Genomic DNA, 24,838 nt, shown 5'->3' on the forward strand with positions numbered 1-24,838 from the left:
TCAGCCACAGCGGCGACAACATTGACAGGCATTTTCGAGGTCTGCTCGTCTGTGCCGGCAAAGATGACAGCCCGCAGCCCGCAGCCCGCAGCCCGCCAAACTTTTCCACTTCCCTGTCATGGTCATGTCCGTGTCCGTGTCAAGGACATTCAACTGCGTGTACGCACGTTTCACGGCTCTTGGGCTTATTGATTTTGTGTTTAAACGGATTCCTCTATTGTTCTTAGCCAATACAAAACATTTTCTTTGGGCCAATAAACATGCCCCAACCAATTTGTTGACAGTTTCGAGACAATAAGCTTTGCTAAGCTAGATAAAACAGCCATTGTGCATAGGAATACAAATAGAGTCTACTTAACGGTAAATACGTATGTTAACCTCAACTTTATTTATCGAATAGACGCATTCGATTTCGTTTGTTGTTTAAAGGGCAACAAAGACCTAATTGCAATTGAATAACTAGATAAGTTAGATAACGCCCTGTTATAATAATCTAATAGACTCATCATAATAGGATCCAATAAGCCATAACTGCATGATGAAGCATTTTTTTTTCGCCAGAAATAGTTATATCCAAACCAAACGAACCAAACAGATAACACTTATTATATTTTTCCAGTAGACTTCAATTCGATTTATTACTCATTAATTTTGAACCCTTGGCCCATGGTAACTTTCCCACATTCCCCACATTCTCCAGTTTCCCGCTATCCGACTGAACATATGGCGTTTCCTTTTAATCGGCTGAGCCCTCATTAGCAATAAGCTGATTTCCCAGCTACTTGGCCAACTTGGGTGCACAATTGGGAAGTTTTTATGAAAAAGAAAACAAAAGATGCGATTGCATTGGCAGCAGCTCTCGTTATCTCATCGTGTAGAAAGGCAGGAAGGCAGGACCTTAAGCTGAAGCTAGTTGGTGTACATATGATTTACAATTGCAATTGCAGAACAATTTGTAGTTTAATGAAAAATTATAATGCATATTTAATGGCCAGCATTACTGGTGTAAACTTTGCCAGCTGAAAATCATTAGCGCTTCGCATCGCTTGGCCTTTTGGGCGGCATATAAAAGACGCCAGCAACTGGAATTCTGGGCAGTCCTAATTGAATACGTGACCTTATAAAGTGGCCAGAGCCAGACTAATCACCAAGTAGGCAATTTTTTGTATTATTTTGAAGGCTGATTCGGTAATTTTCTATGATTTTGTATAAATTATGCGCCCCACGTTGGGCGCCGACAATAACTAAATAGTCAAACGCTTTCCGCATTTTATCCGCAACGCACATTCCAGTCATGGAGAAGATAAATAACACAGTTGGGCACCCAATGCCGGACACGTTCGACCTGGGCATCTGCCTTGAAGACTTCTGGCTGCAACTCGCATGGGTCCTGCTCATCGGCATGGCCGTGGGGCTAGTATTGTGGCTATTGCGTAAGTTTATCCTGGGTCCGGTGTACCGCAAGCCGAACCGCATCGATGGCAAGGTGGTCATCGTCACCGGCTGCAACACGGGCATTGGCAAGGAGACGGTGCTGGAGCTGGCGCGCCGGGGCGCCAAGATCTACATGGCCTGCCGGGATCCGGCACGCTGCGAGGCAGCCCGCATCGAGATCATGGATCGCACACAGAACCAGCAGCTGTTCAATCGCAGCTTGGATCTCGGCTCGCTGGAGTCGGTGCGCAACTTTGTGGCACGCTTCAAGGCCGAGGAGACGCGCCTCGATCTCCTGATCAACAATGCCGGCGTCATGGCCTGTCCGCGTACTCTCACCGCCGACGGCTATGAGCAGCAGTTGGGCGTCAATCATTTGGGCCACTTTCTGCTCACCAATCTGCTGCTGGATCGGCTCAAGCAGGCGGCGCCCAGCCGGATTGTGGTGGTCACCTCGGCGGCGTATCTGTTTGGGCGCATCAACCGCGAGGATCTGATGAGCGAGCGCAAGTACGGTAAATTCTTTGGCGCCTACACCCAGTCCAAGCTGGCGAACATACTGTTCACACGGAAGCTGGCCATGATGCTGATGGGCACGGGCGTTACGGTCAACTGTTGCCATCCGGGCCTGGTGCGCACGGATCTCAATCGGCACTTTGTCGCTCCGCGCTGGTTTCTGAAAACCCTCAGCGTACTCTCGCTATATTTCTTGAAGACGCCGCGTGCCGGCGCCCAGACCCAGCTCTATTTGGCCCTGGATCCGGCACTGGCCAATTCCACGGGCTGCCTATACGCGGACTGTTTTCGCTGTCCCCTCGTGCCCTGGGCACGTGACATGGCCACCGCCGACTGGCTCTGGCGCGAGAGCGAGAAGCTTGTGGGCATGTGCCCAGCAAAACGGCATGCAGCCAATATGACAATGGGGTCCGAAGCCTGAATCGTTGATTGAATGGGAGGACAGTGATTGCCTGGGCAAGGCCTGGTCTTCGAATGGGACTCAGAAGGCAAGGAGAACGGAATGCAGGTGAAAGATTTTCAGCAGCCAATACTGGACAGATACAATTATATCCTTTTAAAGTCACTTTTGATTAGGTATCCAAAATCAAAACCCTAAAGCCCCTCATAGCTCAGCACGTTTTGAGTCCTACAATTGCCCCTGACTCAACCATAGTCCCTTTCTGTATACCCTTGCAGAGGGTATAGTCTATAGACGCATAGAAGCAGACATCTTCGACCCCATAAAGTATATATATTCTTGATCAGTATCAACAGCTGAGTCGATATAGCCATGTCCGTCTCTCAGTTTTAAAGCTATCTTTATGAAACTTTGCAAAACCAGCTAAATCGGACCACTATAGCATATAGCTGCCATAGGAACGATCGGTTTGTTTATCACGATATCTTGACCAAACTTAGCATTTATTAGTTTAACTATGCTCCTCATATATATGCAAAATCCTATCAACATCGGACCACTATATCATATAGCTCGATCGGTCGAAAGCTTGCTTTTCGATTAAAAACTTTTTTTGTTTATAAAAATATCTTGACCAAATTCGACATTAACTGTTTTTGCCTGCGCTTCTTAAATACGGGCAGAGCAATATGATCATTATGAAAAGGTTAAGTCTGCAAGGGTATTTGATCTTCGGCGTGCCAAAGATAGCCTTTCTTTTCGGTTTTTTTTTTAGAGAATGGTTAGACATCCTTTTGTTATAATAAGTAGATGCATAGACTGAAATCCTGCGAATATTATAATAATAATAATGCTTAGTTTAACAAGTGCAATTTGCGAGAAAACGCTTTTTGAACAAATATTTTGAGATTGTGATGAAAAATATTTTGCAATTTTAACGCTCTTCCCAAACTTTGAACCTTTAAGAAAAGGGCATTAACTAGTCCGCATACTTTCAAGACTGTGCCAAAGCCTAATTTACATGTGTCGAGCCCTGCCCAACACAATTGGGATATGGGCGAGAGAGAAAGAGAGAGAGAGAGCGACAGGTTGTGAGAGCGGCGGCGGCGGCGGCGGCCACAATCAAAACAAACAAGCCGAAGAGCGTGAACAACCAAATAAAACGGAATGCAAGAAAATTGTTCAACGTTAGCGTCGACGCTGGCAGCGAAGCGAAAAAAAATCGCTTTAAAGTGAAAGTCGAAAGCATAATTCAAGAGAAGAGCAAAAAAGAAAAGAAATTTATGACAACAACAACGACAAAAATGGGAATAACAGGCAGCAGCCGTTGCGGCTTCTATGGCCATGTTGGTCTGTCCCCAGTCGGAGTGTAGTGCGACTGCGACAGCGACTGCGACGTCGACTGCGACTGCGACTGCGACGCATGCACATGCATAAACTTATATTAATAACAGACGCCAGCAAAGTCGACGGCGTCGCCGCTCAAAATTGTATTCAGGTTATTTTGACGTGTTAGCGGCTCAGCCAGAGCCAACGGGAGTCGAAGTCGGTTTCAGTTGGTTAAGATCACGCGAGACGCTTGGACGCAACGGTAACAAGAGCAGGCGCAGAAAGACAATTCCAAGAAGCGGTTCCACACACACACACACACACACACGCGCGCGCGTACACAGATCAAGAGATAGCCGGCAGCAATTCGTCAAGTGCTCAACTCAACGAAAGCCATTGTCGTTGTTGTCGTTGTTGTTGTTGTCGATTAAATGTGTGAAATTGGCGCGTGAGGAAGGAAAGTGGAAGGAAAAGAGTTGGGTCATCGTCAAATTTGGCAAGTAAGAGATCCGTCAGGTGTTTACAAATATTTCGAAAGTATTTTCTGTCTTTTTTTTTCGAATGAACTGCAAACATAAGCCTGACTTTAAGTGTTATCGATAAATATGCCAGGGCAAATGTTTGGCGCTTGTTAAATTCAATAACAGCCTAAGCCGTTAAATTTGAGCTAATTTCTAGTCGAAGTAAATGTTGTAGTTGCAATAAGTTTTTGAATATTTGACAAAATGTTTTTTGACTTGACATTCACATGGAAAATACGCAGTCGATAACAAATCGATGACAAGTTTATCGTTCGAAATTATCAATAATTAAAGAAAACAACATTTGTTTGAGTAAGTTTATCGATAAATATTTTGTATATGCCTTGTTATAACCTAAGCAAAATGTATCTACTTTGTTGCATTAACTTATCGATAGATATTTAGATATCGATAAACCGATAACGGTAGCTTTATTTGTACGGCACCTTAAAGCTAGTTAAGTAAATGAATCGAACTTCAATTAAGGATCTTTGGCACTTATAAAGAAAATCGATCAATAAATCTGTTATCGATAAGCTTGTTGCTTACCCAAACTATTCTTCTCGCCCGCAGGCACTTTCCACCATTCCCCCCATCCCGATTGCAGCCACCAACTGACGCTCGCACACACACACACACACGCACAGCTCTTAACGCCGTATTCTAGCTATGTCGGAGGCTGCCACGCCCACGACAACGAGGACTGTTTACGACCCAACCGCCGAGGCAGCCGAGAAGGCGCTCTGCTTTCGTGGCATCTGGGCCTGGCTGGTGCTCCTGCTGCTGATCGGCGTGTGCATTGCGTTTGTCATGTGGCTGCTGCGCAAGATCATCCTGGGTCCGGTGTACCGCAAGCCGAACCGCATCGATGGCAAGGTGGTCATCGTCACCGGCTGCAACACGGGCATTGGCAAGGAGACGGTGCTGGAGCTGGCGCGCCGGGGCGCCAAGATCTACATGGCCTGCCGGGATCCGGCACGCTGCGAGGCAGCCCGCATCGAGATCATGGATCGCACACAGAACCAGCAGCTGTTCAATCGCAGCTTGGATCTCGGCTCGCTGGAGTCGGTGCGCAACTTTGTGGCACGCTTCAAGGCCGAGGAGACGCGCCTCGATCTCCTGATCAACAATGCCGGCGTCATGGCCTGTCCGCGTACTCTCACCGCCGACGGCTATGAGCAGCAGTTGGGCGTCAATCATTTGGGCCACTTTCTGCTCACCAATCTGCTGCTGGATCGGCTCAAGCAGGCGGCGCCCAGCCGGATTGTGGTGGTCACCTCGGCGGCGTATCTGTTTGGGCGCATCAACCGCGAGGATCTGATGAGCGAGCGCAAGTACGGTAAATTCTTTGGCGCCTACACCCAGTCCAAGCTGGCGAACATACTGTTCACACGGAAGCTGGCCGTGCTGCTCCAGGGCACAGGTGTTACGGTCAACTGTTGCCATCCGGGCCTGGTTCGCACTGAGCTGAATCGCCACTTTTCGGGCGCCAACTGGACAAGGAACATGCTCAAGTTTATGTCGCTCTATTTGTTTAAGACGCCGCGTGCCGGCGCCCAGACCTCGCTTCGTCTGGCGCTGGATCCCGCTCTGGAGTGCACCACGGGCAACTATTACGCGGACTGCATGCGCTATCCCCTGGTACCCTGGGGCCGTGACATGGACACCGCCGACTGGCTTTGGCGCGAGAGCGAGAAGCTGGTCGGTCTGCCGCCCATCGAGCCAAACAATCCAAATGGCCATAATGCCCACAATGGCAGCGGAGCACGTCCCGTTCCTGCGACTGCGACGCCGACTGCAGCTGCAGCTGGTGACGCAGTGGAGACCGTTGTCGTCGACCGGGCGGCCAGCTAGATTAGAAAATTGAATGGCCAGCCGGCTTGTTGTTATCATCACAGCCCAGTTGAAAAGCGCATCCAGCTCGCAAACCAGTTTGGAACCTGTTTTATGTTTTTTTTTTTGTTTTTTTAGGAATCTATTTGGCCGCAAATCAGAGATCAAAAAATGTTCGTTCTTTGTGCCGGCTGATGGCTATGGTAGCATTTTATTGAAATATATGTACATACGTACGTTTTACTTTATTTAAATATACATACATATGTATGTATGTGTGTACATGCGTGCATACACATGGAAAAGCTTTCGTTTTGTGTGTGTCATTTTGAGTCGAGAACCCGAAATTCAATTAAACATGGCGACAAAATTGAGCACAACAACAACAACAACAGCAAAGCGAAAAAGTGGGCGACAACAAAAGCATATTCATTGAATTCGCCGCCGTTGCAGCTGCTGCTGCTTCTTCTTTTTTGTCAGTCATTCTGTCGCTGGCGTTGCCATTAACGCAGGCAAAAGCAAAAGCAAAAGCAACTACAAAAACGAAACGGCAACGGCAACAAAATGAAACAAAAACAAATCGCCAGCAACAGCATCGAGAGTGCAATTAAACCCATGCAATGCCCAGTGGGTCGTTTTGGTCCGCCAGATTTATATGGGGATTATCATATCATGTCTGTTATATGTGTGTGTGTGTGTGCCCAAAAGCAGCTGGGCTTGATTTCTTCTGTCCCGGTCTCTGGTCAGCAATTAGACACGCCTAATTGTGGCTGTTATCAGAGCGAGACAACTTATGCGATTTGGTTATGTTTTCATATGAATAAGCGGTAAAACAAAGGAACAAAGACAAAAAAAAACATTTCACTTATTTAAAAAGGGTTATCAAAAGCGGGATCTTACAAATTGTGAAACATGTATGTATTAATGCAAATCTTGCATTTTATACTATTTAAGAATTCCACATAAGGGTTAATCGAGAATACAACAAAAACTTACGAGCGGCCAGCAATTACACGAAAAATTGCATGGAAAATTCCACTCGCTGAGTGCCTTTGGATAGTGAGCGCCCTTTCACTCACACACACACACACACACACACACACACGCACCGTGGCAGACAGACACAGCCCCCACTTAAATATACCCAAGCCCAACATTGAATTAAATTGAATCAGTATGTTCATCGGCGAGGTTTAAGCATATGGAAAGCAGTATTCATGTACATACATATACATATGCATGTACATATGTATGTATGTATGTGTTTGCATATGCACAAATACATGTGCATGTATGCTTGTTGATATACATACGTACAGACATAAGTGGGTGGAATTACAGTTGCCTTTGGAGACTGCGTGCAGCACGTGTTGCCCAAAAGCAACAAAATAACGTCAAAGCCAAAGTGCATACATATGTATGCATGCAAATCTTAACGAAAGTTGAGTAATCCGCCATCTGGCAACGCCCGGCTAATTATGCCCAGCTCAGCCCAGCCCAAAACAAACCGACTAAATAACGGAACATGCATACGCAAAAATAAAAAAAAAAGAGGAACATCATATAGCAAAAACTTTCCACTGAAATGTTTGGACAAAAGAACACAATTTGTATTTTTTTTGAACAGACGACATGCTGCAATTCGATACGGAATATGTCATTTGGGCACGTACGGCGACTCAAGCCGGCCTCAGCGGAGCGGCCATATACGCAGGTAAACACCGTATGCATGTGCATACATATGCATATACATATATACTTGATGCCAAATGAGACTACATACATACGTACTTACGTACATGCGACTTTAATGCTTTCCAAACAGATCGCAACAATATTCCAGAAACTTGTCATGTCTGCTGGCACCCTGCAATCTTATAATTTAAAGGGCGCATTGCAAACAAAAATCCACAAGTGTTGATGATTATAGCACACACACACACACACATACACGCACACATGCTGTGAGTGTATGTATATGCCCAATAAACATTATTGCAGTTTATGATGCAATTACCAATCGCCAGATAACAAAGTCGGTCAGTAATGCAGGCAAATGAAAAGAAAACAATTTGCAGCCCTACCGCAAATCGTATGTATATTAATAAATGCATACATACATGCACATTTATCCATATGCCTATGCATGTGTGCACACATGTTGCATATGTACATGTGGAGTATGTATGCATGTACATATGTATGTATATAATACCAATTGCTTACATTGGCCATTTGCATATTTAAAGGCAAACGTGACTGCATCGGCAAAAACTGAGTCACCAGCCCTCCGCTACCCTCGCCCGACATCTTTCCATATTGATACTCTACAATTGGGGGTATTACGAATATGGTCATCAAACTCTATAAGAAATTCAAATGCATTTTCACAAAAGTCTTTGCAAAATGAGTTTAAAGCGGAACGTAACAAATGCGATTTCCACCTATTTTCCACAGTTGCGTTTTTGGAATACACTAGAATCGGGTATGCCCTCTTTATACATATCCTATAGCTTCGATTTGAAGATTGTTTTACAGGAATAATCGGGTACGCATGGAAAACTTTGTTTCGAAAAGCGTACTAAATTGGCCAAATACATACATGATATAGCCAAAATTCCGCATGAGAGCATTGCTGCAAGGGTATACGCTCTTCGGCCTCGCGTATCTAGTCTGTTGGGCTTTGTTGCTTTCGTTTTGATGGCAGCTCTGAATATAATAATTATGATAGTGCAACACACTTGCTGCCTAAGGACGCCCGATAACGTTTGTTTAGCCAAAGCCTGATGTTTCAGCTGGCACCCAGCGGTACCTGGCGCCCGCCCTGACGCCCGCCCTGACGCTCCACAGTCAGCTGCACGCACTGCGCAGTATAATACATATCTCTGCCCAGACAGATTGTGCCTCGACTGCCGTTGACCACGTCATCCAGTCTCTGGAAAGCGCCTCGACTGACGTATTGCGATCTTTGAAGCTAATTAAACAACCTACTCGTTCCCCTTGTCTAACCATTTCATATGTAGATATGTCTGTAAAATGGGAAAAAAGAGAGAGAGAGAAAAAACAAAATATGTAGCTGATCGGCTGGCAGTAGAAAACTTTTCCATAAGCTCGGAGCGTGGGGTGTACAATGACATTTCGCTTCACATTCAGCTGTGGAAATTCGCCCAAGTATATGATGGAATTGTTTCTATGATCATGCCGTTCGAAATATTGAAAATATATCAGCTGCCTTTTAACTAGCTCAAAGCATACATTTTTAAGTAACGGGAATTCCCAAGTAACGGGAACTCTTCGAGATATGCTTACAAAACCTAAGTTTCAAAATCGATATTTATCGATATATTAGCGAATTCCCAAGTAACGGGAGAAGGCATGCATAAAGTTGATCTGTCTAAGCTTAAGGAGAGGCTAAACACATTCTTTAACGTATCTAGCTCTTACATGCTCCGAGAGTTTCCAAATCGATAGTTATCGATATTATGAAAATGAAAAGCGATATCGATAATCGAATCTGACTCGTTCTGCCTGTTACATACATATGCACAAAAGTCTGATGCCCATGTGACGCGCTCTCAATGGTTCCAGGGTATGTGAAAAGAAAACATTTGTACGATCGTAAGTAATTAAGTAATTAAATCATTAGAAAATGCCAGAATTTGTAATTGCTGCATTTCTTACAGGCATACATTTGCATATGTATGTATATATATGTATATGCAAATACTTGACGGATCGTCTTGCAATCGGCCCAAGGTCGCGCCGCGTGTTAATGCAAAACGGACTGAAGAAATGGGGCAACAACTTTCGACTGCATGCGACTTGCGAGCATTTGTGTTTAAGGTAAATTATATTGAAAGACACCCCATTTAAGCACAAGTAAATATCGAAGTGTCGTTTTTGTTTTCTTTCAGCAAACTTGCATAGCTCCTTGTGATGTTTCATACAGCTCATAATTCGAAACATTCTCGTTTAGTTAACATATAATTTTACAAAATTTTTGGTCATCTGAAAATATAAGAATACAATGTCAACGATCCTCAAGAATACTCGTTCGGTAAGTTAACGAGCTATATACATACATACATACATGCATACATGCATACATGCATACATTCATGCATACATACATGCATACATGCATACATACTTGCATACATGCATGCATACTTGCATACATACATGCATACTTGCATACATACATGCATACTTGCATACATGCATACATGCATACATACATGCATGCATAATAACTAGAACTAGTTAGTTGACCATTAATTGCATAGTATAATTAGCCGTAAGCATATTATTCATTACATTTGACAATTGCACACGAATTCGCCAAGCTGCGGATAATACATTTGCCGTCCGAATGCCTTGGCAACGTGACAAAAATGTGTAACCATAAATGACCACATAACAAGCATGTGCATCTATGTATACCTTCATTTTTTTTTGTTGCGACGCGTGAGTTCAAGATTGCACAACGTGCGAAAATTATGAACCCAGTCAAGACGCCGATTCCATCTGCATCTTACGAAACAAAATGGCTGACAATCTGCTTTCCTTCCAAAAATAGAAACCAAAGGCAAGGAAAAACGTCAAAATTGGTTGTTAGGGCTGTCAGTGCGGTTTGCTATTTGAAATTTGCCGCCATTTCCTTTTGGTAACAGATGCGCAACTGCTAGGCACACTGAACGCGCGTCAGACTGCAGCGCTGCCACCTTTTCAAGTTCCATATACGTAACTGAACTTTGCACATTATTGCAGTCGCTTTTAACGGGAATTGGATTGTACAGTAAATGTTGTGAAGTTTATGTTGCTAGTAAAAATGTATTCAACTGCATTTCAAGTTCGTTATTTGCATTTGATTGTGCAACGTAACGTTAACTGCTCAACGTATTGCCAAATGTGTGACGTAAGCGCGTGATACGTGACGTATGTGTAAAATTCGTGCTGCAGCCAACTTAACGTCAGTGCGATTAATACCAAAAACAACGCAGCATTCGTGCCAGTGTGACCATTGTTAGACGATGTTGCCACAATCGACGAAAATTGTGATATTGAAGTGGAAGAATTAAACTTGGTGGCAAGAAAGTCGCGAAAGAGTGTTGACTATTGTAAGAAAAAAGTATAATTTGAACGCGCCAAAAGTAATTTAGCAACTTGCGCATTGTTTACAAATATTTTGCAGCCCAGCGACGACAATTCAAGCGAAAATTAATCAGAAAACTTAACTAACCAGCACTGACACACGCACACAACTAAAAAGGCAAAAAAAATTTATATATCTGCTGGAGGAGAGGCGCTGACGCTACGCCACGCCGCACCGCGCCGCATAGAACAACAAATAGTCAGCGAGTATTAATAATATATAACATTCATATATACATAGAGAAATAGTAGTAATTTTTATCAATAAGCGACGCTCGCGGCTGCAGCAGCAACATGAATTCGAAACGCATCAAATACACAACATTGTCGAGTCCGACAGATGCGCCGTCCAAGGAGGAAATTGTGCCAGTTATCATACAGCACGATACAGACGACGTGGACGGCAGCGGCGAGTCGACACAGTATACATATGCCTATACCACCAATGAGGATGATGACACCGAAACGGCCGTGGTGACGCTTAGCGATCGCGACCATGAGGCACTCGCCAATGCCCAGGAGGTGATAATCGATGAGAACGGGCATGCGGTGACATTGCAGCAATTGGTGGAGAACAGCACCGTTGAGGAGGTGGAGACCATTGAGCAGGGCGACGGCACACACACCATACTGCACATTGTGCCGAACATGGAGGACGATGACGATGACGACGAGGAGGCTATTGAACATGATGACGATGAAATTGTTGGCGTTGAACATGAGGAGGGCGAGGAGCAGGACGACGAGGAGGACGATATGGGCTCAATTGTGTTTGAGGGCACCATCGATCACAGTCCCGAATCCGATTCGCAGTCGCGCAACAAGACCTTCTACTGCCCCAATTGCGGCAATTGCTACAGCGCCGCCGGCTCACTGAAGCTGCACATGCGCGCCTGTTTGCGCCAGCGTAACGAGGTCTCTGCCGAGGATCGCAAATGCAAGGTGTGCAGCAAGATCTTCAATTCGGTGGCCTATCTTAAGGAGCACATGATGCGTCACACTGGCGAACAGCCGTTCCGCTGCACGCGCTGCTATCGCAAATTTGTTGACGAGGCCAAATATAATACACACATGGACTCGCACAAGCATCAGGACAAGCTTGAGGCCGAGGCCGAGGCATTGGCCGCCCAGCATGGCGGCAAAAAGGTTGTGGTCAAGGAGTTCACCTGCTCCTTCTGTTCGCAAAACTTCACCGTTGTCTTCGATGTCGGCCAGGTGAAGCGGCGCTATGCCTGCGACGCGTGCCGCGACAAATACTCAAACGCCGAGGCGCTCCGCCAGCACAAACAGCAGGTGGAGGAGAAGCGCGAGTTTAGCTGCGAACGCTGCGGCCGCAAATTTGTCTTCGAGGGCTTCCTGCAACGCCATCTGCCCACCTGCGATGGCAGCATCAAGCGTCGCCGTGACATGAAGTAGAGGTGGCAGCAACGTGATGGCAATTGGCGGCGCCGGCGCAAAAGATCCGACAAAATCGACAACGATCCGGATCAGCAGCTGCATGATATGGGGGATCAACAGCAGCTGCAGCAGGAACAGGAACAGGAGCAGCAGCAAGAACAGGTGCTGATGTCGCCGCCAATGCGTTACGTTGTTATCAAACAGGAACAGCTCGAGGAGCTGGAGGAGAGTGTCGACCAGGAGCAGCCCTAGAGGCTGGTCAAAAACAAATGAAAGCATATGCAAAACATTGATAATATACTTTTCTTTCTTACACACACACACACACACACACACACACACACACACACACACACACACACACACACACACACACACACACACACACACACACACACACACACACACACACACACACACACACACACACACACACACACACACACACACACACACACACACACACACACACACACACACACACACACACACACACACACCACACACACACACACACACACACACCAGCTGTAGTTAAATACTAGCTTTTAGGCAGTCCCAAGCGCGCCTCCAGCTGGCATTGTAATTATAATTCTCTCTCTACAACAAACTGAAAAAAGAAAAACGAAAAAGAACATTTTCATTGCTGCGCTCAATTTGATATCGAGCGCACACCTACACCTACACACACACACACACACACACACACACACACACACGCACACACACTTGGTTCTTGCCACGCTGGGGGCCGTAATACATATAAATACACACTAATATATATATATATATATATATACATATAGAAATATATAAAAAACAAACATATATATGTGTATATATATATATATATGTATAAATACATATAGAGAAAGATATCGACGAGCAGTAAAATCGAACTTGATATAAACTTTTTTTTTTAATATGTAATAATAATTATAAGAATTTGTTATGGGAGTGTATCGAGGCATATATATTAGTTTATATCCATATATCAGGGCTTCGTACAATGTCAAATGTACAGTGTACTTTTTATTCAATTTATACTTTTCCATTTACCATAGACGGATCTGAAATGATCTTGAATCGGCCGAGATATTGCGTAAAATCCCCCAAAATGAGAATATGCTTACACAATTACAATTATTGATGTTGAATTCAATAAAAACAAAAAACGAGAGAAAAACGCAAAAACACACAAGAATAAAAACAACACAAAAACAAACAACCAAAACAAAACTGAAAACCAAGCTTTATATAAAAAAGATTTCTTTTACTTCTCTTTTAACTAGCCATAAGCCATATTATGTATATTCCAATTGTTTTCGAACATTTCCCTGAGAAGAGTTTTATATGGGACACAGATCATATATTCTTGCCGGATTAAAAAAATATCCTCTGGGATATTTAAGCTCCGTCAATTTCTTACAACTTTTGTAGAAATGTCCCCAAATTCTTAGATCTCATAGAATTATATGATATAGTTGTTGTTGTTTCGTTTTACGGTTCGAGCTAAGTTCTGGTTCAAACCTAGTTTTTGGCATACATTTTCAGAATATCAATATTTTCCTTTAAATTGCTCGTCCTTCTGAAAATATAGCATTTCCTACATATTTGCATATAGAAATTTTGGGCTAGATTTGATGCCCATCCGAAATTCGTTTCGATAAATGCCATGTTTCCGTTTTACGGTTCGAAGTTAGTTCTGGTTCAAACCAAAATAATAAAACCCTATTTTGTACAGAACGTTCTCATGCAACTATATGATATGGTGATCCGGCAATAGACAGACTATGCCATGTATCTTGGCTCAAATATATTATAATTATATTGTGATGCATAGATGCATATCTAAATGATTGATATAAGAAAACTGAATCTGTATTCGGAACATGCGGCGTGTGTTTTCTCGCGAACATAAAAACAACACGATGTTTCATTTACTTCTCTTTCTTTCATACTAACCAATGCAGGCAGCAATTGGTTTATTAATCATTTTAAATAGCGCTTAGGCGAAGCTACAAACAAAAAAGGTGCATTTAACTAATTAGCTGAAGAGTGGGAGCAGCCGGCAGCAGCAGCAGCAGCAGCCGGAGGCAGCTGTCCTGCTCCCAGCCTTTTTCGTTTACGACCAGAGCTTGAGGTGTGCACGCTTGGCGTATGATTTCCAGTCGGCGTGAGCATAGAACTCCTTGAATATGGGTGTAACTAGTGTGTCCTCGGGCAGTGTCTTGAAGATGGGCTCACCATACCAGGTGCCCACCTGGCAAAGATATAAGAATAGAATATACAATAAACAGCCGTCATTTGTCTGAGATGCTCTTACCTCCCAACCGGGCACATTCTTCATGAGTTCAGCCTCCTCGTCACGATTGCGGCGCAGTTGGCGCAAAAATTCACGATCACGCTCCGCAATCAACAGCGGAAGGATGACGTTCTGGGCCGAGCGCATCTCAATCTCGTCGCGCCTGACCTTTTTGGCTGTCAAATAATAGATGCCTATACCGACAGCGGTGACGGCCACATAGGTGCCAATCATGGTGAAGCCTGCGTTGCATAGAAATGGCACCAGTTAATGCTAATGCTAATAATTATAGACAACAGCTAATTGAATGCACCTGTGAAGTAGCTCTTGGGCGGCACACGAGCAAAGGGTATCTTCTTGTAGCCACCGGGCGGTGGTAGGTCCTGTTTAGGGGGCACATGCGGCACGGCCGTCGCCATGTTGGCTGCTGCAATGTTGGGTATTGCATAGTAATGGCATGTGGCCAGCTATGGCTGCATATATATTTCGACTTACGCTTTGATAATCGGTTGAAAAATACGAAATTGCCAGCTAAAAATTCAAGACGCCTTTTGCATAACACGCAGCGCAATGTGACCACAGCTGACAACTAACAAAATACCAAAATCGAAATCAAAAAAAAAAAGCCAACTGCTCTACTGAATAACTTGATTGGAAGCGTCTTTCTAATTTTGCTCAACTGTCTGCCAGTCGGACAGCTTGTGTTCGGTTTTAATAATTAACCAATGTCTGCCACAAGCCAAGTTGACAGCTTTAAAATGTCAACATTTTAAATACTGAATCAGTAACTAAATTGCTAGCTGTCAACTAATTAGAAATTCTGGCAGCTCTGACAGCTGACTGCATCCGATCAAACTGTGCCACAATTTATTAGTTCAAATATTTCCAAATTATTATTTCATTTGAATAATATTGATATAAATATGACGCTATTGCATAAACTGGTTGCTGGCAATCGGCCCACCATATTCTGGCAGCAAAGTCGCTGCATTAAGAAGAGTGCCTTGCCATCTAATCAAGACTTTAAAAAGAAGATGTCTCAAGCGCAGATAAAACCAATTGAAATACAAAAGGACGACAGCGAAACAAAAATTGAGCGGGTGAGCGACTATTTAAAATGGAAATGGATTCAAACATTGCGCGGTTGCCGAAAGGTACACTGCTTTTATCAGCTGGCTGCTGTGTGGGTGGTAGAGTACTTGTTTTTGGTATTTTCATTGTAATCGATATTGCAAATATCATAGTTGCTCTGTTAAATAACCAAATATTACATTAAATGTAATGCGCAAACAAAACAGCAACTGGTAATTGTTGCTAAAACGCTTTGACGATCGCTTTAAGTTGGTTACTTTAGTTTTAGCTCTCTATTATGAGCGTTATGCAAATGTAAACCAAAAGTATCGATAGTTGCTGCAACACCAACGACAACAACAATCGACGGATAGCAACTGAAAGCCAGCCCAAGATTCGAATTCGAATAATATTTGTACATTCAGTTGCCGCGCAGCTGCCGTATAGGAAGGGAGAGTAGGAAACATTTTTCGCTCGCCAAACAAACGACACAAGAAAAGAACATTTCCAAATTCTTCACTCGGGGAAAGCAATTTTTTTCTGTGTGTGTGCGTGTTAGTGTTCAATATTTAACACAGCGTTTGAGTTTCTTTTCATAACTACCAGCCAAATTAGCATAAATCATGTCGATCTTTCGCATTTCTGCAAGTAAAATTGTCGACGCACAGGTGAGTTTCAAACGACGCCCCCAACCCTCAACCCTTTGCATTAACTGTTACTATGAATGCCAAACAATTTTCACGCAATGTTTTTGTTGCCAAAGGATCTTTATACTTAAGCGTGGCTTGACAGCGGCGCACACATACACACACGCACACAACATGCTCTCACAGTACGCGCTTGTATATGCCTCTTTGTGTGCGTGTGTGTGTGTGTACGCGCGCGTTGTTGTTGGCAAGGGCAACGTCACGCCAAAAACCCAGCCATGTGCTTGCGATTAAAAAAAAAAACTACTGAGCGCAAAAAAATTGATTGCTGCTTGTCTCCAGCTGCCCCGCACAGCCCCATAATTTAACGCCCAAATAAAATGTTAGGAGCTGTAAATGTATCGCTAGTATTTCGCTATGTGCTAATTTTCCGGCAGTAGTGATTACATAATCACGCAGAATTTTCACTTGGCTAAAATAGCGAAGCGCGAATCTTCTTTATAAATAAAACTCTCACCAAACGCAGACGCAGTCGCCCTCGCTGTCGCTGTCGCAGTCGCAGCGAGCGGCGCTGTTTGAGTTTAATGAACTTCTTCTGCCTTTACCAGCTGCATCTTTCCGTTGTGCCATTTATTTAAAAAGTCTTTTTTGTTTAATTTCCATAAACATGTATCTCTGGCTTTTAATTTGGCTTAAAACCACGCGGCGTCTCTGGCCTTAGTCTTGTAATATTACAACAACAAAAACAACGACAGCAGCAGCAGCGCCGCTCTCAAAAAGAGCGGCTCTCCGCAAGAGTGTTGCCAGAAATTAAAAAGCAAAAAAAAGCTAAATCGAGTAAACAAATTGCTTAAAGTTTAATATTCTAATTTATTTTTACTAAATTATTAGTATTAGCTTGTCATTTTTGTTTATACATTTCAAATAATTACCAATATGTTAAGGCTTAAAATAAATAAATAGCCTAATTACTGCCAATAGCGAAACCCAGCTAAAAGGGCTAAAACTAGCTACAAAATAGCTTAAATAGCAACACTTCACTCAGGTAGCTGAGTCGGTACGCTCTCTCCTGCTGTTGCTATGCCTCTCTCGTATGCGCTCTCTTCATTTACAAAGCGCGTCACGTGTTGTTGTTGTTGCTGCTGCTGCTGCTGCTGCTACTGCTGACGCTGCCGTTAGCTGCTCTTTTCTGCATATGCGAGGCGCTGTTTTTGTTGCCAAAAGTATTTTCTGCATTTGTTATTGCTTTTGCTGCTGATCCGAGGACAGCGCCAAGAAGATTGTCCGCCGAACGACCTTTAAGAAATAAACGCAGCCCCTTCTCGCCCAACGCTAACGCAACCTGCAAAAAACAAAAAAAAACAAAAAGAATGAAATACGTAAAATTAATCGCCACGTATGTGCACAACATACGTAGTACGTGTGTTGTGTGGATTATGTAATGTCGCAAAATCAGCACACAAGTATATGCATATATATATTTTTTTCAATTGAAAAATCAATACAAATTCCCAGGCACACACACACACACACACACACACACACACAAGCGGCTCACAGGACGAGCCTCCTTTTAGCGCATTATTGTTGCCTGTTTGGGGTTTTTGTTGTTGTTACTGAAGAGAGTGCGTGAGAGCGTGAGTAGTGAGAGAGAGGAGAGAGTCGGAACGGGCTCCGGAGCAGGAGAGAGGCATGCAGATAATAAACGAGCGAATGTGACGCAAACAATTTTCGATGCGTAATACAAAAAGTTAAATAATCTATTTTGCGCTTTCTAAATGTTATGCATACGCCCGCTCTTTGGCTATTTGAACAATTGGCATGGCGCCAAAAAGAACGCAAAGCAACAGCAAACGTCCTTCACGCTGTTGTTGCTTTCGCTGCTATAAATACACAAATATATAGGTAAAAGGGCTTGATATTTGCATTGCATTCTTTTCCGGTCTAACACTCTCAGGCTTGCAAAATGCCAACTATATACATATGTTACATATAAACAACAACATAGCCAAAGCAAACAGCAGCAGCAACAACAAATGACACGCAAGGCCTTTAGGCAGCGCTAGCATTTGACGTCCGGCCAACTTAATAACAAACACGCGAAATATTTTATCGCCCAGACGCTAATACGTCACGATACGTGACCAGCGCTTACGTAAAACTTGGTCGTTTAGCGTAGCGTCTCTGCCCTTTTGGCAAATGTCTGTGTGTGTGTGTGTCTGTTCTCTCTCTCTCTCTTCTTTTGCGGGTGGAAGTGAGCGCATTCCTTAGAGGCTGCGTTTTGTCGCTCTTAACAGCTGATCAGACGATTGCATAAGAAGAATGTCATTCATTTGTACCCAATGCAAATTCGCATACCATTGGAGCACAAGCGAATTGAAAAAGAGTTTAGCTAAAATACAAATTGTTAACAGCACATACATTTAAATTTAGCATTCTATTATATGCTGCTATATAATAAATTGTTATATTTATGGCGCCTAATCTTTGATGGCTTGTGGCCAATCTCGAGTGGCACTCTTTTTTTTTTTTTGAGAGGGCCCACCTGCAATCTGCGGATATTTAAAGTTTTATGCTCGCTTGGACTGATAACAATGGATGGCGTCATGGAAACTTTGTATGGTAATAGAATTGTCGCCAGTGATAAGTTTGATAAGGTTAAAACGAAGCTAGCTTTGTTGATCATGTGACTGTGGAATCGGAATCGGAATCGGTCGGAACAGAGTTGGGCAGCGTCCCATTAAAAGTGCACTCTCATTGGGTGTTGCCTTACGGTATATTTACATTTGCCAGGCGTTCCGCTAATGCGGCCCCATCTAACGGAGCTTAACTGATAAGCATGACAAATTTGTGTGGGGGGCACATGATCGAGATCGAAATCGACGTGAGCTGATAGCAGAATAACAAAGAAACTAAATTGGAATTGTGAGAAGCGGTGTTAATTTAATTAGGTCTATCGATAAACCAACAAACTGCACAATATTTATAGAGCGGAATGCGATACCCCCCTCCCCCCATCCCCCCATCCCTAACACGCAGTTCAAATATTTACATAGCTTTTGCCTTGCTAATGAAGAGATTGACGATTGACAGTTGCGAAAACACAGCGCAAGAGAGCAAAGCAACCCAATTAGCTGAGAGACGCGACGATGGGTAACAGCAACAGGTGCGAGAGAGATAGCCAGCTAGCAAGTACTTTGAGTGATTGATGAGAGTCGCCTGTGATTGACACTGACTGATCTATGATTATGACAGAGCGCCGCCACACGCGATTAAGCGCCAATTGCATTTGCAATGCAACTTGTCGCTAAAGTTGACAATAAACATCTAAAACAACTGACGGAACACTTAACGAATGTTTCATTGAACCAGCCATCAAAGTTCCGAGCGTATGTACTTCCCCCTTGTCCGCCGCCTGGAAACTGTATATGTATCGCAATTAAAAGCTGACTCAGAACGTCTCTCATCAGAGATTTTGTTGGAGGCGCATGCAATCCCAGCGAACCGATCGGAACCGACGTCTGGTTACGTCATCCGCTTTTGGAACGGGTATATTTATACTTAATCTTTCTGATTAGGCACCAAACTCAGTTACGACAAATGACAATATGTTAATGCCAAAGGGATGCAATACTATAAATACCCATTGGTAGCTAACTAATGCGATAGTTAAGCGGCGTATTAAGCAATTACTAAATTCCGGGTAGTACAAAAACGAATGAGGCAGACAATTGAGATCGTCACGCAAGCCAGAAACGAGAGCGAAAACTCTCTCTCTTACAGAGAGAGAGAGAGAAGAGCAAAATGTGTCAAGTCACGGTCAGCCGCAGAAACTACTCAATTTGGCATCGACTCAAACATGGACACTTTAACATCAGCTTGCAAGTCTCTTGTTCACCTTGGTGCCAAAAAAAAATAAACCTGAGAGCATGCAGTGAGTCGAGAGCTACTCTCGCAAGGAGAATTGTAAATTGTGAAGGTCGACGCTTAGACGATTGTAAAAACGTATTGTTTATGGATCTGTCGTATTTAATTTAGCTGTTTTGCCAGTCGTAATTGTACTTGGATTAAAATGCTCGGTTAATTAACAAATAAGGGGCTAACAAAAAAAAAAAGAACGCTATCCGATTGATTGAATGCTTATGCAACACATTGTTGCAGATCGCGTTGATCAAAGCAAACTTTAATCTCCAGCTAATGCCCCGATTCCCGCAGGCCTGCGGCTAACACGCGACCATATGATCACATACATATGTATGTGCAAGCAGCATATAAGAATATATATATAAATATATACATATAATATATAATATATAAGCGATAAGTTGGACGCGCGTGAAGCCGTTGCGGGGACCTTCAAATTTTTAAACGCTTATCAGCGGCGGGGCGCTGGCGCAGCCCCACTCACACACGCCCCCCTCCCTATCCCTCATTCATACCTATACCAGAAGGCAGACGGCCGCCCGTGAAACTAATCTGATTATGTTTATGACTTTTTCACATTGTGTGTGTGTGTGTGTGTGTGTGCATACACTTTGCGCAAAAAAAAGGCAGAAGACAAAGAAGTAGCTGCCCGGCGATAAGATAACGGAATCGGCAACGAAGCCAAGCCAAGCGAACGTGCGTGGGCCCCCACTTGTTATGCAACGAAATGCCACTGAACTGAGTCCAATTAAGCATGCATGATGTGTCATCTTTGTAAGGGTTTCTTTTCGCAATGTGACGTATCGTGTGTGGGACTCACGAACACCAATGTTATGCAAGCACTACTCAACTCTCTCTCTTGCTCTCTTGCTCACATGCTCTCCATGTTTGTACATATGTTTTTTCGTCTGCTTTTTGGCACATGATTATCCGATCCAAGCAAATAGAAAACCAAACAACGACAGCTCAATTAGCACCTGCTTGAAAAGCGCCGGTAAGTTAAAGTTGATGCTGGCGTCGCGGTCGACGTCGACGTCGCTGTTGCGGTTTGTGCACCTAACAAAACGGCGTTTTGTTATATTTTGCGGCAATTGGCTCAAATTGCATATGTTGTTGCTGGTCACTCTGCATTTACAATAATCAGTATTATGTTACTATCTGGTCTGGTCACTCGATAATTTCCAACGTAAACCTTCACTCTGTTTGTACTATTTAATGGAAAAAAGGATTCTCCCTTTTAATTTGATTATCGTATTAATTGTCTTGCGTAGTATCGATAAGCGATGCAAGACGTATGCGTAAATTATTACACAATTTTATCAATGAAATCGCGCTTTTGTTGCCGGTCCAGCCAACCGGTTTGTGTGTGCTTGCTTGTGCACACACAAATCAATATCGATATGCATAAAAGAAGGCAAAACAAACAAACTCTCACACACACACGCGCACACACACACACACGCGCACACATTCACCTACACAAGCTCACAGCAGTAGCAGGCATGCAATTCAATTTGCAAGCGAATCCGCCGCTTGGCGGCGCCACAAGTTCACATGGTTAATTGAATTTGCTGACCCACTAGCCGCAAAAAAAAACAAGGGAGGTAGACAGACAGAGAGAGAGAGAGAGAGAGAGAGAGAGAGAGAGAAAGAGAGTGAACGATAGATCGAGAGACGGCCGCTAAAGCTGCGCGTACTGTCAATCAAACCAAATTGCACTTTGCGCTTGAGCTTGGATTCCGTTTTCATTTCCATTTCCATTTCGTTTCGTCGGGCCAAACGACACGCGCGTGGCAACAGCAACAAAATGCCGATGACTTGGGCTGGTCCAAAAAAAAAAAAAGCAAAAAAACAAAAAATAACAAACTAGTTGTAACCGGACGAGCGGATCTGTTTCTACACGCTAACGGTCCAACCTGCGTTGAACTTTGCGAATAACGCGCGCTTTTGTCGAAGTTTTGTAGCTGCTCTGTCTTTTTTTTTGCGTAAATTATGCAACAACAACAACAAAGAAAACTGCAGCCCCTGCGGCAGTGTCGAAACGGCGCTGAGTCATGAGAATGAAGATGAACTGCGGCGGCTGCAATCGTAGCTCTGCTCTGCTTATCAACAAAAGTGGTGTCTCTCTCAAGCACGCCCCTTATCAATCATTGGAATTCAGCGTAATTTTACGCGCAATTGCCCCTTGAAGTACAGCTCAATGACAGCCCATTGGATTAGCACATCTCAGCCAGATTGTGTTATCGATAAACCGAATCAAGTCTGGACATCAAATAGCCAAAATGTTGCAGCATACTATCCTTAATGTTAAAGAGCAGCTATGCGCCAGTGTTGCCCACTTTTGGCAATAAAAAGCGCTACCTTTTGGCAGGAAATGAAAGCTAGCAAAAAAAGGTCAAATTTAGCAGAAGAAAACATTGCTGAAATACACACACCCACACCCACACACACACACACACACACACACACACACACACACATTCACACACATTCACACACATCCACACACAGTAATGTGAAGAAATATAAATAATTTGATGTATTTGTTACCTATCCTTATAGAAAGTTCCGGCTATTGGAGCTTACGTGCGTCAAATAGCTTCCGAAACCCGCACCCTTCGCGAAGTGCTGGCCTGCAAAATACCTGAGGAGCAGGAGCGTATTAAGGCATTCAGGAAGCAGCATGGTGGCACAAAGATGGGTGAGACAACCATCGATATGATGTACGGTGGCATGCGCGGCATCAAGGCACTGGTCACCGAGACCTCTGTGCTGGATCCCGATGAAGGTATTCGCTTCCGTGGCCTATCCATTCCCGAATGCCAGAAGGTGCTGCCCGCCGCTGAAGGCGGCACCGAGCCACTGCCGGAGGGCCTGTTCTGGCTGCTGATGACTGGCGATGTGCCCAGCAAGGAGCAGGTACAGCAATTGTCCTGCGAATGGGCCGATCGCGCCGCACTGCCCCAGCATGTGGTTAACCTGCTGAACTGTATGCCCACCACTCTGCATCCGATGTCCCAGCTGTCGGCTGCCGTTGTAGCCCTCAATCATGACAGCAAGTTCGCCAAGGCCTACTCTGAGGGTGTGCACAAGTCCAAGTACTGGGAATATGCGTATGAGGACAGCATGGATTTGATTGCTAAACTGCCAGTGGTTGCTGCCACAATTTATTGTAATACCTATCGCGAAGGCAAGGGCTCCCGTTCGATTGACTCGAGCCTGGATTGGTCGGCCAATTTTGTGAAAATGCTCGGTTATGATTCTCCCGAATTCACAGAGCTCATGCGTCTCTATCTAACCATTCACAGTGATCACGAGGGTGGCAATGTGTCCGCTCATACTGTACACTTGGTAGGATCAGCTCTCAGCGATCCCTATCTATCTTTTGCTGCCGGCATGAATGGTTTAGCTGGTCCTCTGCACGGCTTGGCCAACCAAGAGGTGCTTGTTTGGCTGCGTAAACTGCAAAAGGAGGCTGGCAACAATCCGTCAGAGGATCAGCTGAAGGATTACATCTGGAAGACGCTGAAATCCGGACAGGTGCGTTAATCAAACATATCAACTGATATATAAATAATTGATTTTCTTTGTTATTATAAACAACAACAGGTTGTCCCTGGCTATGGTCACGCTGTGCTACGCAAGACCGATCCTCGTTATACCTGCCAACGCGAGTTTGCCCTCAAGCATCTGCCCGATGACGAGCTGTTCCAGCTGGTATCAAAAATTTACACTGTGGTGCCGCCAATTCTAACTGAACTTGGCAAGGTGAAGAACCCCTGGCCCAATGTTGATGCCCATTCGGGTGTACTGCTGCAATATTATGGCATGAACGAGATGAACTACTACACCGTACTGTTCGGTGTCTCCCGTGCTCTTGGCGTGCTCGCCTCCCTTGTTTGGGATCGCGCTCTTGGCCTGCCCATCGAGCGTCCCAAATCCCTGTCCACCGACGCGCTCATTAAAATGGTGAAGAAGTAAACTAAGCAAAGCGATTCAAGGATGGACAGACTGCATTTTCCAATGCAGCCAGTAGTGGCAGGGAGGAAGGAAGCAAGTTCTAAAGATGTAGCAAGCAGAAGGATAAGAACACAAAAAAAAAGAAAAGAAACAACAAAAAACAAAAAAAAAAAAAAAACCAATTAGAAACCAGAAGCTGAATATGTAGCAAGAGTAGCAGAGAGAATTAGAGAGACGACGGGATGGAATATTGACCGATAAACCACGAATATATAGATATATATGTATATATATATATACATATATATATGTATATATATGACGGACACGACAATGTTGATATTGC

At 44.0% G+C, this 24,838-nt stretch overlaps 4 protein-coding genes and 1 pseudogene across 7 annotated transcripts; 4 read left to right on the forward strand and 1 right to left on the reverse strand.

Moving 5' to 3' along the window:
* Window positions 1-1,279: 1,279 nt before the first annotated feature.
* On the forward strand, window positions 1,280-3,370 carry LOC115766437 (annotated as a pseudogene).
* A 1,477-nt stretch (window positions 3,371-4,847) lies between these two features.
* Window positions 4,848-6,306, forward strand: LOC115766436 (retinol dehydrogenase 12). The gene has a single exon (XM_030710363.1). The coding sequence runs from the start codon at window positions 4,870-4,872 to the stop codon at window positions 6,052-6,054; it is 1,185 nt and encodes a 394-aa protein (XP_030566223.1). The 5' UTR covers window positions 4,848-4,869; the 3' UTR covers window positions 6,055-6,306.
* A 3,688-nt stretch (window positions 6,307-9,994) lies between these two features.
* Window positions 9,995-24,670, forward strand: LOC115766475 (probable citrate synthase, mitochondrial). Of its 3 annotated transcripts, none has more exons than XM_030710422.1 (3): window positions 9,995-10,090; window positions 23,095-24,072; window positions 24,142-24,670. In XM_030710422.1, exons 1-3 carry the CDS (start codon window positions 10,061-10,063, stop codon window positions 24,511-24,513), a joined length of 1,380 nt encoding a protein of 459 aa, XP_030566282.1. In that variant the 5' UTR covers window positions 9,995-10,060; the 3' UTR covers window positions 24,514-24,670. The 3 variants fall into 3 exon arrangements, with proteins under 3 accessions (XP_030566282.1, XP_030566280.1, XP_030566281.1); XM_030710420.1 differs by lacking the exon at window positions 9,995-10,090 and adding an exon at window positions 15,799-15,990; XM_030710421.1 differs by lacking the exon at window positions 9,995-10,090 and adding an exon at window positions 16,401-16,629.
* On the forward strand, window positions 10,618-12,902 carry LOC115766476 (RB-associated KRAB zinc finger protein). The gene is made up of 2 exons (XM_030710423.1): window positions 10,618-11,153; window positions 11,228-12,902. Exon 2 carries the CDS (start codon window positions 11,482-11,484, stop codon window positions 12,601-12,603), a length of 1,122 nt encoding a protein of 373 aa, XP_030566283.1. The 5' UTR covers window positions 10,618-11,153; window positions 11,228-11,481; the 3' UTR covers window positions 12,604-12,902.
* On the reverse strand, window positions 14,525-15,487 carry LOC115766477 (NADH dehydrogenase [ubiquinone] 1 alpha subcomplex subunit 13). 2 transcript variants are annotated; one of them, XM_030710424.1, is made up of 4 exons: window positions 15,386-15,487; window positions 15,204-15,317; window positions 14,912-15,132; window positions 14,525-14,848 (listed from the first exon to the last, which is right to left on the reverse strand). In XM_030710424.1, the coding sequence occupies exons 2-4, from the start codon at window positions 15,307-15,309 to the stop codon at window positions 14,711-14,713; spliced, it is 465 nt and encodes a 154-aa protein (XP_030566284.1). In that variant the 5' UTR covers window positions 15,310-15,317; window positions 15,386-15,487; the 3' UTR covers window positions 14,525-14,710. The 2 variants fall into 2 exon arrangements, with proteins under 2 accessions (XP_030566284.1, XP_030566286.1); XM_030710426.1 differs by having other exon boundaries at window positions 15,204-15,314; window positions 15,386-15,475.
* Window positions 24,671-24,838: the final 168 nt, after the last annotated feature.

The sequence above is a fragment of the Drosophila novamexicana genome, unplaced genomic scaffold (assembly GCF_003285875.2).
Source record: "Drosophila novamexicana strain 15010-1031.04,08,12 unplaced genomic scaffold, DnovRS2.1 tig00001151-arrow-arrow-pilon, whole genome shotgun sequence".
In the NCBI taxonomy this organism is placed as follows: Eukaryota; Metazoa; Arthropoda; class Insecta; order Diptera; family Drosophilidae; genus Drosophila; species Drosophila novamexicana.

Bases quoted from the DNA above. Each gene is read 5' to 3' on its own strand.
- LOC115766436 (XM_030710363.1), top strand. From the start codon at position 4,870: ATGTCGGAGGCTGCCACGCCCACGACAACGAGGACTGTTTACGACCCA.
- LOC115766476 (XM_030710423.1), top strand. From the start codon at position 11,482: ATGAATTCGAAACGCATCAAATACACAACATTGTCGAGTCCGACAGAT.
- LOC115766477 (XM_030710424.1), bottom strand. From the start codon at position 15,309: ATGGCGACGGCCGTGCCGCATGTGCCCCCTAAACAGGACCTACCACCG. The intron at 15,133-15,203 runs GTGCATTCAATT...TATGCAACGCAG, and splicing joins GCCCAAGAGCTACTTCACAG to GCTTCACCATGATTGGCACC. The intron at 14,849-14,911 runs GTAAGAGCATCT...TATCTTTGCCAG, and splicing joins AGAATGTGCCCGGTTGGGAG to GTGGGCACCTGGTATGGTGA.
- LOC115766475 (XM_030710420.1), top strand. From the start codon at position 15,814: ATGACGCTATTGCATAAACTGGTTGCTGGCAATCGGCCCACCATATTC. The intron at 15,991-23,094 runs GTGAGCGACTAT...CTATCCTTATAG, and splicing joins GCGAAACAAAAATTGAGCGG to AAAGTTCCGGCTATTGGAGC. The intron at 24,073-24,141 runs GTGCGTTAATCA...AAACAACAACAG, and splicing joins AGACGCTGAAATCCGGACAG to GTTGTCCCTGGCTATGGTCA.